Genomic DNA, 16,331 nt, shown 5'->3' on the forward strand with positions numbered 1-16,331 from the left:
AATCAACATTTTTTATTACCAGATTAGTATTTACTGGGCATATGTCTATAAGAAAAGTCATATCTCGTCTCTGAACCCAAAAAAAAGTCGTCATTTGTCGACAACAGTGTTATTTACTGAATAAAAATGAATAAATTACTGTTCGTTTATTATATTCTACTGATCATTTGGATAAAGTAACTGATCAATTTTATAATTAATTACTGATAAATTTTTAATTTTTTTACAGACCACATGGAATTATAAAATAACCAAATAATTTTTTGCCCAACATTTCTCTGGTATAACTAGTTCCAAATTTAGACCAAAAAAAAATTGCAGGGCGAAGGCGAGTCGTCCGGTTGCTGTCAGAGTTCGATACAGGAACGATGGAGTGCAGGCTTTGTCTTGGATTAACTCCGGCCGAATCTTCCGTCTCCATCTTCGGCGATCCTCATCCAGAGCATCTGGAGCAACGCATTCGGACCTGCTGTCAAATTTATGTAGGTTACAGGTTACAATTGTCGTGGACCCAATTGGTTCTCCCAACTCTTCTCACCGCTCAATCCTACTTCTTTCATTTGCAGGTTAAAAGAGGCGATGGGTTGCCAGACACAGTGTGTCTTTCGTGTAAGAACAATCTGGAATTATTGATCAGCTTTCGAAAGGCTTGTTTTCGAAGCAACGAAACGTCTCAACTGAGGTTAGATGATTGCTTGAAGATCAAGACTGAAGAAGTTTTATTGGAAGATGTAATATGGGACGATGAGCCTTCACTAGCAACAATTCACCGAAAGAATAGTGAAATTTGTTTAAAGCCAAAAAAGTTGTCATTTTCTAACAAATCTTACCTCGAGCAACATAAAACAATGCATTCTGGTTTAAAACTACACAAATGTGACATTTGTTTAAAATCATATGTTCGTAAATATGATCTTGTGTCACATTTGAGATCTCACACGGGGGAAAAGCCTTACAAGTGTGAAATTTGTCTAAAATCATTTACTCAAAAATCGAGTCTCGAGAACCATAAAACATTGCATTCTGGGATGCTACACAAATGTCACATTTGTTTAAAATCATTTATTCGAAAAAATACACTTGTCAAACATTTTAGAACTCACACGGATGTAAAGCCTTACAAGTGTGAAATTTGTTTAAAATCATTTTCTGAAAAATCTAACCTCAAGCAACATAAAAATTTGCATGCTGGGATAAAACCACACAAATGTGACATTTGTTTAAAATCATATGTTCGGAAACATGATCTTGTGTCACATTTGAGATCTCACAGGGGGGAAAAGCCTCACAAGTGTGCAATTTGTTTAAAATCATTTTCTGAAAAATCTTACCTCAAGCAACATAAAAAATTGCATGCTGAGATAAAACCACACAAATGTGACATTTGTTTAAAATCATATGTTCGTAAATATGATCTTGTGTCACATTTGAGATCTCACACGGGGGAAAAGCCTTACAAGTGTGAAATTTGTTTAAAATCATTTTCTCGAAAATTTTACCTCGTGTCACATAAAAAATTTCATGCTGAGATAAAATCACACAAATGTGACATTTGTTTAAAATCATTTATTCATAAAAATTTACTTATGATACATTCAAGATCACACACGGGGGAAAAGCCTTACAAGTGTGAAATTTGTTTAAAATTATTTATTCGAAAAGATACACTTGTCCAACATTTAAGAACTCACACGGGGGAAACGCCTTACAAGTGTGAAATTTGTCTAAAACAATTTACTCAAAAATCTAGTCTCGACAAACATAAAAAAATGCATGCTGGGATAAAACCACACAAATGTGATTTTTGTTTAAAATCATTTTCTCACAAATCTTACCTCGAGCAACATAAAACAATACATTCTGGTTTAAAACTATACAAATGTGACATTTGTTTAAAATCATATATTCGTAAATATGATCTTGTGTCACATTTGAGATCTCACACGGGGGAAAAGCCTTACAAGTGTGAAATTTGTCTAAAATCATTTACTCAAAAATCTAGTCTCGACAAACATAAAACCTTGCATTCTGGGATACTACACAAATGTCACATTTGTTTAAAATCATTTATTCGAAAAAATACACTTGTCAGACATTTAAAAACTCATATGGGTGAAAAGCCTTACAAGTGTGATATTTGTTTAAAATCATTTTCTGAAAAATCTAACCTCAAGCAACATAAAAATTTGCATGCTGGGATAAAACCACACAAATGTGACATTTGTTTAAAATCATTTTTTAAAAAGTCTAACCTCGAGGAACATAAAAAATTGCATGCTGGTATAAAACCACACAAATGAAGGCCTCGGGGCAATTTAGTGCCAACCCTCATTTTGGTAGTTTTGAGATATGTAAATCAATTTTAAACTTTGTTCATAAATCAAAACACATACTTTTTTGAAAACTTTTTATTTGTATTTGCTTAAATGACATCCTTAATAATACTAGTAACATAAAAAAATGAAAACATATATATTATACAATATATTAAACATAAAATGGTGCATATCAAAAATTGTGGGTTGACACTATTTTCCACCATTTTTTTTAATAATTAGATACAAAGAAATAAAATAACTCCGAAATGAGTGAATAAGTGGCACCAATAAAATAAAATAAAAGTGGCGAAAATTAGTCACGAAAAAACTGGTCACACCCAAAAATTCGACCAATTTTTAATTTTTGGGTGTGACCAATTTTCTCGTGACCAGTTTTAGTCTGACCGATCTAGAGCGACCGGTTGTCCTGTGACCGGTTCACATTTGACTAGTACTCACCGAATCGGTGTCTATCGTGCCGCCCTCTCGTGACATTTCTTCACATTGCAATTTTAAGAGAAATGAAAATTAAATACACAGATCTTTTAGTTGGCTTACTTGTTTTATTTATTTTAATTTTTATGATTTTTATTTATTGGAAGAAATTGAAATAATTTTGGTAAGCATTCTCCATCATCTTAAACCAGGGGTCGGCAAACCGCGGCTCTTCGGCCAAAGTGCTCTAAAATTGTAGCAATTTCAACAGATGGGGCGATAAGTATGAACAGCGTAAGAAAAGGGTTTGTTGCTATTTTGAAAGGAAAAATTAATCGCAAGGCAAAATTGGCCTACTTATACATTACAGGCCATGACGATACGGCGCAATATTGCTTACGTCGTATTGTCGAGTTCATACAATATGACTGCATACACGTAAATTCGTAGCTACGCATCAGAATACAAGTCAGCAAAAATTTTTCGGCGTTTATCGAACGAAAAATTATGTATAATCGCGTTATTGTTGGAAGAAGAAGCTCAAGAAGGCAATAAAAAAGCACGGAGGCGTTTTGATGTGCATTCCAAAGTGCTGTTAGCGTGACGTGACCGCGACGTGTAGGTAGATATGAATAGAAATGTAATAAAATGACATATTTGAAACGGAGTCGTGCAGTTCTGTTAAGTATGAACAGACCTTAAAACGGAACATCTGGCAGCCGAAAAGTCCATCATACTAACGAGAACTTGAGTGCCGAATATTATGTTTTCGCGATTTTCATGGCAAAAACTGTATTTGTGACCACCGCAATGTGACAAATAATCCAATTACCAAAGAGGCATCAAACATTTTTTTCGTCTGGCACCACAGGATCGAACAGCGCATGGTAGCACTGAACCGGTGTCAGTCGACCGGAGCGGGGTGTATCTGCCACTCCACCAGTCGAGCGTCTCTCTTATCTCTCGTCTGTTCTGTCTGACAGGAAAACTACCCTCAACCGATCATTTCACAATGGCTTACAGCAACAGTAAGTACACCGACGACCGGAACTTCCAAGACCGGATATTTCGGAGCTGGACATCTGAGAACACCCGCTATCCATATATGGACATCCTTTTGCATTACTCACCGAACCCCCCCACCATTGTCGTTTCCCCTTCAAAACGCTATCAAATTAAATATTACAACAATTGACATCGTTTCGTATGCGAACATACCGATTTTTGCGATATCCGGTTTATGCCGGTCTAATAACCTTTCGTCGCCGAACCGACTCGTCACACTTTCGTTGCAATCTCCATATATGGCATTTGCATATCGTTCATGAATAATTGAATGTCAAATTTCGCGCAATTTTTTTTTCTTATAAGAATCTTGTATTTATTCCGCGCTCGTTCAAATGGAAATTCACCAGTAGGTTATGTTTTATTGAATTTATGTCATTTCAATGCTATTTTTTTCTATTAATATTTCATACAACCTCAAAGTAAATTTTTTGATGTTTTTTTTTTTGTATGAAAAGTTATACAAAATTGTCATTAATTAAAACCAACACTTTTTCGGATCAACTAAAATACATCATCATGGTTTGATTTTAAAAGTTTTTCATATAATTTTTTGCTCTTTGTGGTACATTCGCAACTAATCAACAGAAATATACTACTTTTAATTTTGAATGTAAACTATTCAGATTCCACACGAAATACAACCAATGTATTGTAAATAATGCTATGTTTCTTGATTTCAATAATATAGTACAGAAACATAACGTCTCCGTTTTGTGGTGGTGGCCAACTACTGGTTTCATCATATTTACAGCACATAACCCAATGCCAAATACTGTTTATTCACGTACTTTAATGACTTGTACCCTAATATATATGTACACGATTAAATGAGTTTGTTTTTATAATCATATGACTCGCTTCGATAGTATTATAAATATATGACCTCTTTCAATTACTGTTAGATGGAATTTTTTTTAGTAACAATAGATGAAGTTTTGTGATCATGCGAAAATTCGAACTCGAGATTTTGAATGATTCGAATTCAGAATCGATCACTGATCACGTTTTCATGATATAGAAAAATGTGTGTGTGTGTGTTTGTCAGTGTATTTTGGGGATATTTTGAACGCCGTTAATCCTATCGAGCTGAAACTTAGTATCGGTTACTGAATTTCTAATCGATACGACGTAAATTTTTTTCAAATTTTTAAGTTGACTGGAAATGGTACCTCTCCTTATAGGTGTCCTCTTTTTTTTAAGTTTTTGAATTCAATTATCTCCCAAACCGCTAAACGAATCATACTGAAATGTTCTTACATGTAATAGAAATTATAAATTGTATACCCTAATATTTTTACCTGAACCGGAAGTAGTACTTTTACTCTATAGAATCAAGGTTTTTTTTTATTTTCTCAGAAACCTTTTGGTTTATTGAACCGAAATTTCATATATAGAAGTTTAAGCTTGATACCATGCTATGTATAAAATTTGGTAAGCATCCATCAACCGGAAGTGGCAGTTTACTCTTGTTCCATTTTTCTTCCACTATTTTTTTCGACCCCTTTAACATGTGTGCTCTTCACGAAAAAATTCAAGTATAATTATTGTATCAATGTGATGAAAATAAAAAAAAATCACTTAATTTAATAAACCGGAAGTGGGATTTTTCCTCTTAGAAAAGTCAAAAATGTTCCGACTACGATTCTTTCCACACCCCTGAACGTATCAAGCTGAAAATTTATATTTGTATTCTTTATGCACTAACTTAGAGCTGATAAGGTTTTGGCCAGAATTCGTAAACCGGAAGTGGTATTTTTTTTTTAAACAATATTTCATTATTTTATTTTGGCCTTTAAAATTATTTTTACTTTATTGATATTTATTGTGTATAATACTGTTAGTGATTTTAAGTAATAAAAAAATTTCGAACAAAATCCGACAATCGGAAGTAGAAGTTTCTCTACATTTGCACTCAATTTGTATCGAAAATGCTCTCATAACTGCTATGTATGTTGAATTTTGTTTTGTGACCCTCTTTTATTCCTCAAATATATAGATAAAGTCTTCCGAATATTTTTACATTAATATCATACTTCACCTCAATTCATGTACATAACATGCACTCTCTGCCTGAAAATCTAATCAATGTTATGTTATATTTCTTTCAGAGTATATTTTCGCAGCATTGCCTCGCACCCAACGAGGCACTCCTCTGGTGCTCGGCGGCGATCCCAAAGGAAAGAATTTCCTGTACACCAACGGAAACTCTGTGATAATTCGCAACATCGACCAGCCCGAGATAGCCGACGTTTACACGGAGCATTCGTGCGCCGTGAACGTCGCCAAATATTCGCCGAGCGGATTTTACATCTCGTCAGGAGGTATATATTCGTTTGATTATTGCAGTGACATCGGCCGCTATTTGATGATGTGAAAGTTCTAGATTCAAAATAAGTGTGAAGCTAGATAATCTTATGAACGTTTCCTTAATATAATCTTGTCCATTGGCTGATTGCCAATCAGTCCAGTTCAGTGGCATTTTCCATGTTTACCGTACGCCAAAACTGCCGAACGTGTTATGACATAATAAATGCGGTGCCGTAAAAATGTTTACACCGATTCTTTTTTATTATATATTATATATTATATATAATTTGCAAACTTTCTTCGTGCATTGTTTCACTCCGAAACAATATACGAAAACGTTCCAAGATTTGGTCAGTACATACATACATATATATATTGGTTTCAGGATTTATGTTGTTTGAGAGCTGCTGTGTCTTTTTAATGTATGCATTAGTCGCTTTCAATCTACAGCTGGGCGTCGCCGATTCCACTTTTTTTGCCAACTTTTTTCCGACAATCTTTCAAATCAGACATCGTCTTTCCACGTGAACGTTTAATGTGATGATGTGAATTTTTCAACAGATCATTAATTTTTAACGAAATGTGGATAATTTGTATGAGTTTCATTAACACTATGGCGGTGGCTGACTCATATTTGTATCATGTTGGGTGCATAACGCTTAGTGGCCGCTGGTATATGATATACGACTACGCATTTTCGAAAACTGCGTTTTCGTCAATCATTTGTGGCCGATGATACAGTTTTGTATCACTTTTTCGTCAAATATATTCGCGCAGTCGTGAATCATATATGTGTCAGCGGCCAGTAAGCGTTGTGCACCCAACATGATACAAATATGAATCAGCGGCCGCCATAGTGTTAAAAAGACATATATGATGGGATGGTTTAGAAATGGTTGTAAGTGAAAGACCGATTGCAATGGATGCCATTTTTTTTCAGCCAAATTTCCGGTTCCGTGAACAAACATTCATGGGCAAAACGCTCACCGACATAATGTACCCAATAGAAGGTTCACACGAAAGAACGTACAACCATAAAATGTTCACCCACAAATAAAATTTAACTAGCAGCGTAGACTAGTGGTTAGCATATATGCTTTCGAACATAGTGGCCACGGGTTCGATTCCCATTGGTTGCTGCTGGCCAGTTTGTGACTCCGGGTTGATCGTCTCCTATCAGATTTTTCTAATTTATCTGATTTTCATCGTATCGGTTCCAAAAAATTGTCAATTTTCGAGTTTTCAGCATCTTAATTTTCGCTGATTCATATAAAAATGCTCCAAATTTGCAAATAAATTTCGAGTTTTCCAGCAACTCGAAATTTGACGATTTATATAATAAAAAAATGCTCCAAAAATGTTTATCAAAATCCATATATGCCTCTATGATACTTTGTTAAGATTATTTTAAAAATTGTATATCGATGTTTTAATTGGCCGGGAAGGCGCATTGTTCGTGTGAACATTCTTATGTGTGAACCTTCTATCGGGTACATTATGTCGGTGAGCGTTTTGCCCAAGAGCGTTTGTTCGTTATACCAGATTTTCACTTGTGATTAATCCTAGTTCATGTCATTGGTGTGGATCCAGCATGACGTTAGCTAGAAATGGGAAATGACTTCATTCCGGTAACACATGTTGAAAAATTGACGTGTATTCGTGTAATCTTGAAGCTTTCATGTATTCGTGTAATCATTTTCAACGTTTTGATATATATATTTTTTAACAAAGTACAAAAGATAAATATATGAAGAGTCTGACTGATTAACTTTTGAACAATTTTGAGTGTCATATCTTAAATCAAATGAAGTTTAACATTTATGGATTGCATGTGTATGTGTGTTGGATACGTATCGATGGATATATGATGATAAGTGCATTGAATAAACACTGTATATTAATTTAATTGAATATTTTAACAGATGTGTCCGGAAAGGTGCGTATTTGGGATACGGTAAACAAGGAGCACATCTTGAAGAATGAATTTCAACCCCTCGGAGGACCGATCAAGGACATAGCGTGGAGTGCTGACAGCCAGCGTATGTGTGTCGTCGGCGACGGACGTGAAAGGTTTCTATGTAACTAATAATACGTTAAACAAAAAGAAGCAAAAGCTGTAGTAGCAATGTTGAAAATTCATCTTTGAACGTTTGTCATATTCAGATTCGGTCATGTGTTCATGTCGGAAACCGGAACGTCCGTGGGCGAGATCAGTGGCCAAGCCAAACCTATGAATTCCGTAGATTTCCGTCCGACTCGACCTTTCCGCATCATAACTGCGTCTGAAGACAACACTGTAGCCGTTTTCGAAGGTCCACCATTCAAGTTCAAGTGCACTAAGCAGGTATAGTTTCAATACCATATGTATATACATAAATATATAGCTCGGTTGTTAAACTTTTGCTTAGCGTCGTGAGGTGCCGGGTTCGATCCCAGGGCCGGGCCTCGAGTGAAAATGATTTTTTCAGAGTATGCTCTTGGTCAGACATGGATTTGTGACTCCAGGTTGATCTTTTCCTATCAGAGTTTGCCAGTTTTCTCTGATTTCATTGTTGAAACGGTTCCCGGTAAAAAATGGCTAAAATCCTTCCTATATACAATATGTCACCTATAATTAATGTGCAATAAATAAGTTTGTGTACAATTTGATAGATGTCTCATTGATTTGCGAGTTTTTCAGCGTCTCGTAATTCAGTGACTTATAAAATGAATAAAAAATGCTGCAATATTTGTAATTGCAGCATTTTTTATTCATTGGGGTTACCTGTAATTAATAAAATAAATAAATATAGATCTACATACATCAACAAGCAGTATGACTCAGTGGTTGCGTTTATGTTTAGCACCAAGAGGTTACCGGGTTCGATTCCATGCTAACCTTTAATGCTGCTGGTCAGACTTGGATATTTGTGACTCCAAGTCGATCGTTTCCTATCAAAGTTTGCCAATTTATCTGATTTCATTGTTGAAACGGTTCCTCCATCAAATTGGCAACAATCATCCTACCCACTATGTCACAAATATCTGAATTTGGTTTACGTACAATATGTACAAGTCTAATTCCATAGATTTTTCTATGGATTGATTCATTAAGCCAGCAGCATAGCTCGGTCGTTGAGCTTCTGCTTAACACCGAGAGGTGCCGGGTTCGATCCCATGAGCTGACCTCGATTGGAAAAGACTTTTTCTGAGTACATCTGTAGTGCTGCTGGTCAGACTTAGATATTGTGACTCCAGGTCGATCGTTTCCTATCAGAGTTTGCCAATTTTATCTGATTTCATTGTTGAAATGATTCCCGTTTAAAAATTGGCTATAAATCCTTCTTACCTACTATGTCACCACGTAAAAAAAAATAATAATTAATTGTTAATTTCGTGTTCTTCGTCCTATCGAAATACAGAGATTTATGTAATAAATGTTTATAATTAATTGTCTAGGAAGGCGCATTGGGGTTTACCAGTTAGGCCTTCCTGGTATATACATATCTATGTAAAAATAAAAATAAAATAAAATACTGTCATCTAAAAAAAGTAATAAGTAATATCTTAAGTGGTGATTTAGCAACTCTCTACATATAATAATAAACTGGTCAGTAAACTCCAATGGCATTTCAAATAATAATACCTATCTATCACTGTTGCATTTTTTTTTTAGTTTGCAAATAGAAGCTCAATATATAGAGTGATAAAATATGATTACTGATAAAATATGTGTTTTATATTCTTATCAAATGTTATGTCAGATTACAATAATCAAATATTGTTGTATATATTTTAGGAACACACCAGATTTGCTCAAGCCGTGCGTTATTCACCGAGCGGAAGCTTATTTGCTTCGGCCGGCTTTGACGGTAAAATATTCCTCTACGATGGAACCAGCTCTGAGCTTAAAGGAGAAGTGAGTATTTGAAATTACATGAGTAATGTTTTGACCTTCATGAATCTTTTTTTCTAAAATGGTCACGGGTTCGAGTCCCACTGGTTGCTGTTGGCCAGACCTTGGTTTGTGACTCCAGGTCGATCGTTTACTATCAGAATTTGTCAATTTATCTGATTATTATAATGCAAAATAGTACAGATAAAAAATCCGTAAAAAATATATATATTTTTGACTTTTAAAATTCGCTAGAAAATTAATTATAAGTATTTTAAAACAATAAAAAATCACAATCAATAGAAAAAAACATCTGACTATTGATTCCAATACTCACTCTGAGCACAGCAATACTAGATTTTGAATTAAAGACCGCAAGAGCCAAAAATGTGTAAAATGTGCGCATTTTTTTAAACGCTCATATCTCGTAAAAGAGACCCAAAACACAAAAATCATTATCATATTCGAATTCAGTGGGTCAGAGTCTTAGTAAAGATTGGTTAGTCTCTGCTCTGATAACTCAAAAACGTGATTTTTTGTTGCTCAGTGTAATTACTTAAAACTTCAGAATAAAGTATAATTTTCAAAGTCAATGCGTCGATTTAACAATATTTGATTTTTAAATGCTTTTTATTATTACTAAATTATGTTCACAATACATCTTATATCTATTTTAATAGCTACTGATCTACTGATCGTTTTTTATTTTACAATTTTAATTTAATGTTGTTAGTAATCATAGTATTATATTATTCTAATGTTAATGTACAGCATAATAGGAAAAAGAGCTCAAAAATATATGATATAACAATAAAATCATATCAAACGTATGCAAATCTATAATAATTACTTAAAACTTCAGATCGGCGGACCCGCACACAAGGGCGGTGTATACGGAGTCGCCTGGTCTCCGGACGGCAAGCAACTCCTTAGCTGCTCCGGCGATAAGACATGCCGCTTGTGGGACGTAGAAACGTCTCAAATGGTCTCCGAATTCGCCATGGGCACGACCGTTGACGATCAACAGGTGTCCTGTTTGTGGCAAGGTCCTCATCTGCTCACCGTCTCATTGAGCGGCTTCATAAACTACCTGGATGTGAACAATCCATCTAAGCCTCATCGAATTCTCAAGGGTCACAACAAACCCATCACAAAGCTGGCTTTGAATGAAGATAAAGACAAAGTTTATACGGCCAGCCATGACGGTTTCGTCACTAAATGGGACGCTAAGACTGGTACGTTGTATCGTGCACAGATTTGTTGTGTACGTGTATTGAATTTTTGACAAATGTTGTCTTTTTCCAGGTGTCAATGATAGGATCGGTGGTAATGGACATGGCAATCAAATCAATGGATTGGTTTGCGATGTCAATAGTGTCTACTCTTCCGGAATTGATGACACTTTTAGAAAGGCCGGCCATGGTGATGGAGACGCGGCTGGTTCTTATGAGAATGTGACTATTGCTTTAGGATCTCAACCGCGTGCTATGGATATTTATAAGGAAAAGTCTTTGATCGTCGTCCCTACTGTTAAGGAAGTCAGTTGGATTTTATTGTATATTTACTAATACTATCGTTTCTGTATGATGTGTGAGTTTATTTCGGTGTGACGTTTTCAGTTATTAGTTTTATCTGGTGATAAGAAAGTGTCGTCACAGGCAGTCAGCTACGAACCGAGCTCTGTGTCGGTCAATCAGCACACTGGTGATGTGGCTATCGGTGGAACTGGTGATAATAAGGTACATATATTAAACTGAAGTTTGACAGTATGAAATAGTGTTCATTCCTCCATAATAGTCTAGTAGTTGTTTAGTTTGATTTAACGTATTATAATATTACTTATTTTATTGTTAACTTCAAATGAGACTGTATTCCGTCGGCTTATTTTACTTATTTACCGATTTTAATCAGTCATAAATAGTAAAGGTTGAGACCCAGGTCTGGCCTGAGGGTATATGGCACCCCTAGGTAGATTAGTTTCAGCCCCCCCCCCTCTTAAATTTTTAAAGATTAAATTTCATGAAAGTTTTTGAAATTTCATGTTGAAGAAAAATATATTAAGACAAAAACAATTTTTTTTATTCAAAATAGGTACGTTTTATGTACAAAAATTAATAAAATAAAATAAAATACGGATATCTATGAATAAATTCGGTAATGAAAACATTAATTTATATTCAACAATGAATTGAAGAGTTTTATAGTGACGTTTCTTCTTTAGAATATGATTGGTTAAGATATTTAATGTCGTGAAGCAAATCCATCCCTGATATATATGTACATACATATGTTTCAGCTTTATTTTATATAAAATACAATTCCAAATTACCTTTTTTTACCAAGGACAGTTTGCTGTTTTACAAGTTTTATTTGTGAGTCGTTGATATTTGACATTCAACTTCCTGCGTTCCTCGTAAATTATAATATTTTACAATCAGTATTGTTACTTCGAGTAGAAAAATTACGTTGAATATACATAGAATGTTTTATAAGTTCAAAGAAAGCCAAATTATTTTTTTTATTTTTTCAATTTAATAATCAAAAAAATAAAAATGGATGCGCTTCGCAGCGCCCCTTGTCTATGGCGCCCCAGGCACGTGCCTAGTCTGCTGCACCGTTGAGCCAGCACTGTTGCGACCTGGACTCAAATTGCTTAACCCTTTGAATGCTGATGATGTATTTTCTGTTGAAAGCCCGCCACCAGTCTTAATAAACATTGACAAATGAATGACGGTAATTGGACTATTCGTCACATTGGGGTGGTCACAAAGACAATTTTTGCCATGAAAATCGCGAATACACAATATTTGGCACTCAAGTTCTCGTTACTATGATAGTTATCGTTAGTATGATGGACTTTTCGGCTGCCAGATTTTCCGTTATAGAGATTTTAGTGACTTTGTGACGAGTAATTTGTGACCAGTAATCACCGAACCATGAATGACACGGATTACACTACCCACGTTCAATGCATTTTTACTTTATCTATGTACGTAGTAACAATAGATGAAGTTTTGTGATCATGCGAAAATTCGAACTCGAGATTTTTTTTCAATGCTACCTGGAAAGGCTTAGCTGTTAGTATTCTTGTTTACTTTGTACACGATCAAAATACAACGTCTATTGGTGTTTTTCAGACCCATGGACTTGTTGGCAAAATGCCGATTGGCGTTGGTCAGCATTCAAAGGGCTAAGTAGAAAAAGTTACTAAGATCCTTTTATCTATAGAAATTTCTTACACCGTGCCTCAAATTGACGATGACACTGATATTATCGAAATAGTCTTGGAAAATGTTATCCTATACTTATTATTACCATTGTAATGCAACTTATCATGTATGTACTAGGTTCACATTTACAAATGGGAAGGAACCTCCCTAACTCCTGGAGCTGAATTGGAGCACTTGGGCGCTATCACCGATTGTAAATATAGTCCTGACGGAAAGTATCTCGTCGCTTGTGACTCCAATCGCAAAGTTATTTTATACTCCACTGAAGAATATAAGGTGAGCTTTGTACTTCTTAAACATATTTATTATATACATATATACTTACAATAACAAAAAATAAATACATTTTCATGCTAACATTTTATTTGGAATGTCAGATGGTAATTATTTTCATTATATACTTTGTTTCTGCTGATGGATTTTGTTTTAAATATGTTGTTTCACTTCACAGTTAGCTCATAACAAAGAGTGGGGCTTCCATACTGCTCGCGTGAACTGTGTCGGATGGTCTCCGGACGGTCAACGAGTAGCCAGCGGCTCCCTCGATACTTGCATCATTATCTGGAACCTCGCTCAGCCAGCTAAGCATCTCGTCATCAAAAGTATGATTATATTAGTGTCACTTTAGTGCAGTTTTGAATTTTGTTTGAACCTAACCACCGTTGATTAATGTTTTCAGACGCTCATCCCCAGAGTCAGATCACCTCTCTGGATTGGTTAGACAACGAAACCATCGTGTCTACGGGCCAAGATTGCAACACTAAATTGTGGACTGTCCCCACCGCATAAAACTGCATTCGATCCGAGTGTATATTTATACTTTTTATATCGTAATCGTTAAGTCAAAGTGGGCGCTGCGCATTTAAAAGTCGAAAATTATATTCTCTCAGTATTAATTAAAAAATTTATATATATGTTATACTATCGTGTATCGTACGAGGAATATTACGCTTGCACAGCGTATATGAAATTTCTAATTAAATTATACGTACATGATGAATAGCTTTACATGCACTTTCGACGTGTGTGTGTTTGTAAATTTAATTTATACAGCATTTTTTTTTTAATCTTTATATACAATACTATATAATATTTTGTAAATGTATTTTCATACGATTCTATATAGCGACCCTTATCCGTTTATTAAATGTATACTTCCAATTATTTTCTTTTTGATATAAGGATGTGGTCTTGCCAACGTTGTTTCAATTAATTAATGTTTTACCCATAAGTTGTAGTATGCGTAAACGCCAAAGAGTCGACGTATCCTATATTATATTTGTACACAATTTTACAATTAACCAAAACCTAACCTCCAAATTGTTTACATAATCTTAAACTTATTCCGGTCTTCATTTACAACGAATCAGAAAATTTATATACAGTAGAACCTCGATTATCCGGATTGTTAAAAACAAATAAAAATTTTACCATTTTGCTGCTTTGAAATTCATAACATAAAAATTCGAAAATAAGACGGAGAAATGAGTCAGTTGTGTTCAAAATTCAATACTCAAAGGAAGTTTGTTTCTTGATGATTTGATCGCGATTTCAATCATTATTTTTAATATTACCAATATGGAAAAGAAAATATTACCACTCTTCACGTGGACGTGAAGAGGGGGCTTCCAGGATCGGAGAGAAAGACGCAGGAAGTTGTAGAAGCGGTTTATTCGTCTGCTCTCGTCAGCGCTCCAGGTCGGAATGGTTTCCAATTCGAGAGCGCCCCATATTTATACATATTTGGGCTCAACAACTATTGGTCGATGAGTCTAACGATCCCATTGGCCGTTGCATACAGCTCATTCATATGTAGAGGCCATTTTAGCGGGAACGAGAGATCAGGTGATCTGCGCTAGTAATCTCTACGTTACAATATAATCAATGCTTAAAAAAGGGGTGTCTTGGGACATTTTTTGTCAAATAAATATGGTGTTGAAACATCAACGATCTCAGATATAGAAAAAAAAGTGAAAAATTATGAAGTTGACTTGATTCTTTAATGTCACAAGATGGAAGCTCAGAGTGTAAGGTTATGAAAAAATCAGGAAGTGAAGAAGTCGAAGAGTGTATTTTTATCTGATTGATTCAAAAACGATCGTTTGGACAGCCAATATCTGGGCCATTGTTGTATGAAAGGTATTAGCAATTTTGCAGCTTCAAATAGAACGGCTAACTTTGAGCAAAAATCTATAATTGAATTTCTTAATAAAGAATAATTTAATATTGATCTTCACGTTATTATATATGTATGTAAATGTAGACAAATAAAAATTATTCATACTGAATGTACATGTCTTTCCCCGTCAATTGTGATTTTTTCGATTATCCGGACTACCTTCATCCCCAATTAGCCTGGATAATCGTGGTTCTACTGTATATTTAACCAGTGCTCATCCATGAGCTGCTGATATTCAGGTCCGATAACAGCTCCATGCTATGACCTTGATAGTGTTATTTTTACCTTGGTTTCATTATTTCACCTTCATCGGGATCGAATTTGTGCCGAATTTGAATCGCATATCTGATATAATGTTAACTAGCTTGAATAACCTTGCAATAGTGATCTTCGTTTTTCATAATACATTATTTATTGTTTTTAATTGAGAAAATGTCAATTAAACTTTCCTATTGTGTACTTAAATTGCTTGTTTTTTTATCCTAAAAATATTAACCGTTTTTTAATATTCGTATTGCTATATTCTTTTTGTTTTATTTATTTATTCAAAAAAAAAAAAAAATACATACAATATAATAACACAACTGCCAAATACATAACTTGTAACGGATTATATTATATGTGTGTTTATAAATTATTTTAAAATTATATTTTTATATGTAATTGTAGAGTTAGCATACCATTTTTTGAAACTAATCCGTCTTTGATTTTTATTATATATCTAAATATATATTAAAAAAATTCAAAACTATACTTACTAAATGCAATAAATAGAACAATTGAGATTATTATGTTTCCATCACAAATAAATAGTTTTAGACTCTTCGTAATTTATGCAAACATACTTTTGTAACAAAATTTTGTATTGTGAGAATGAGAAAAATGTGTTTTTTTATAAATATATAATATATATACGTATA

At 34.4% G+C, this 16,331-nt stretch overlaps 2 protein-coding genes across 2 annotated transcripts; both read left to right on the top strand.

The window, feature by feature from the left end:
* Window positions 1-307: 307 nt before the first annotated feature.
* LOC143916503 (uncharacterized) lies at window positions 308-2,872 on the top strand. Its single transcript, XM_077437637.1, has 2 exons — window positions 308-482; window positions 567-2,872. Exons 1-2 carry the CDS (start codon window positions 369-371, stop codon window positions 2,298-2,300), a joined length of 1,848 nt encoding a protein of 615 aa, XP_077293763.1. The 5' UTR covers window positions 308-368; the 3' UTR covers window positions 2,301-2,872.
* A 776-nt stretch (window positions 2,873-3,648) lies between these two features.
* On the top strand, window positions 3,649-15,990 carry flr (actin-interacting protein 1 flr). Its single transcript, XM_077438526.1, has 11 exons — window positions 3,649-3,781; window positions 5,930-6,142; window positions 8,051-8,198; window positions 8,292-8,472; window positions 9,907-10,026; window positions 10,865-11,237; window positions 11,308-11,540; window positions 11,622-11,741; window positions 13,350-13,508; window positions 13,684-13,834; window positions 13,912-15,990. The coding sequence occupies exons 1-11, from the start codon at window positions 3,766-3,768 to the stop codon at window positions 14,019-14,021; spliced, it is 1,824 nt and encodes a 607-aa protein (XP_077294652.1). The 5' UTR covers window positions 3,649-3,765; the 3' UTR covers window positions 14,022-15,990.
* Window positions 15,991-16,331: the final 341 nt, after the last annotated feature.

This window comes from Arctopsyche grandis, chromosome 9 (assembly GCF_051622035.1).
Source record: "Arctopsyche grandis isolate Sample6627 chromosome 9, ASM5162203v2, whole genome shotgun sequence".
NCBI lineage: Eukaryota > Metazoa > Arthropoda > Insecta > Trichoptera > Hydropsychidae > Arctopsyche > Arctopsyche grandis.

Coding starts and splice junctions, on each gene's coding strand:
- LOC143916503 (XM_077437637.1), top strand. CDS start 369: ATGGAGTGCAGGCTTTGTCTTGGATTAACTCCGGCCGAATCTTCCGTC. Junction 483..566: donor GGACCTGCTGTCAAATTTAT/GTAGGTTACAGG, acceptor TTTCATTTGCAG/GTTAAAAGAGGCGATGGGTT.
- flr (XM_077438526.1), top strand. Junction 10,027..10,864: donor GCTCTGAGCTTAAAGGAGAA/GTGAGTATTTGA, acceptor TTAAAACTTCAG/ATCGGCGGACCCGCACACAA. Junction 13,835..13,911: donor TAAGCATCTCGTCATCAAAA/GTATGATTATAT, acceptor TAATGTTTTCAG/ACGCTCATCCCCAGAGTCAG.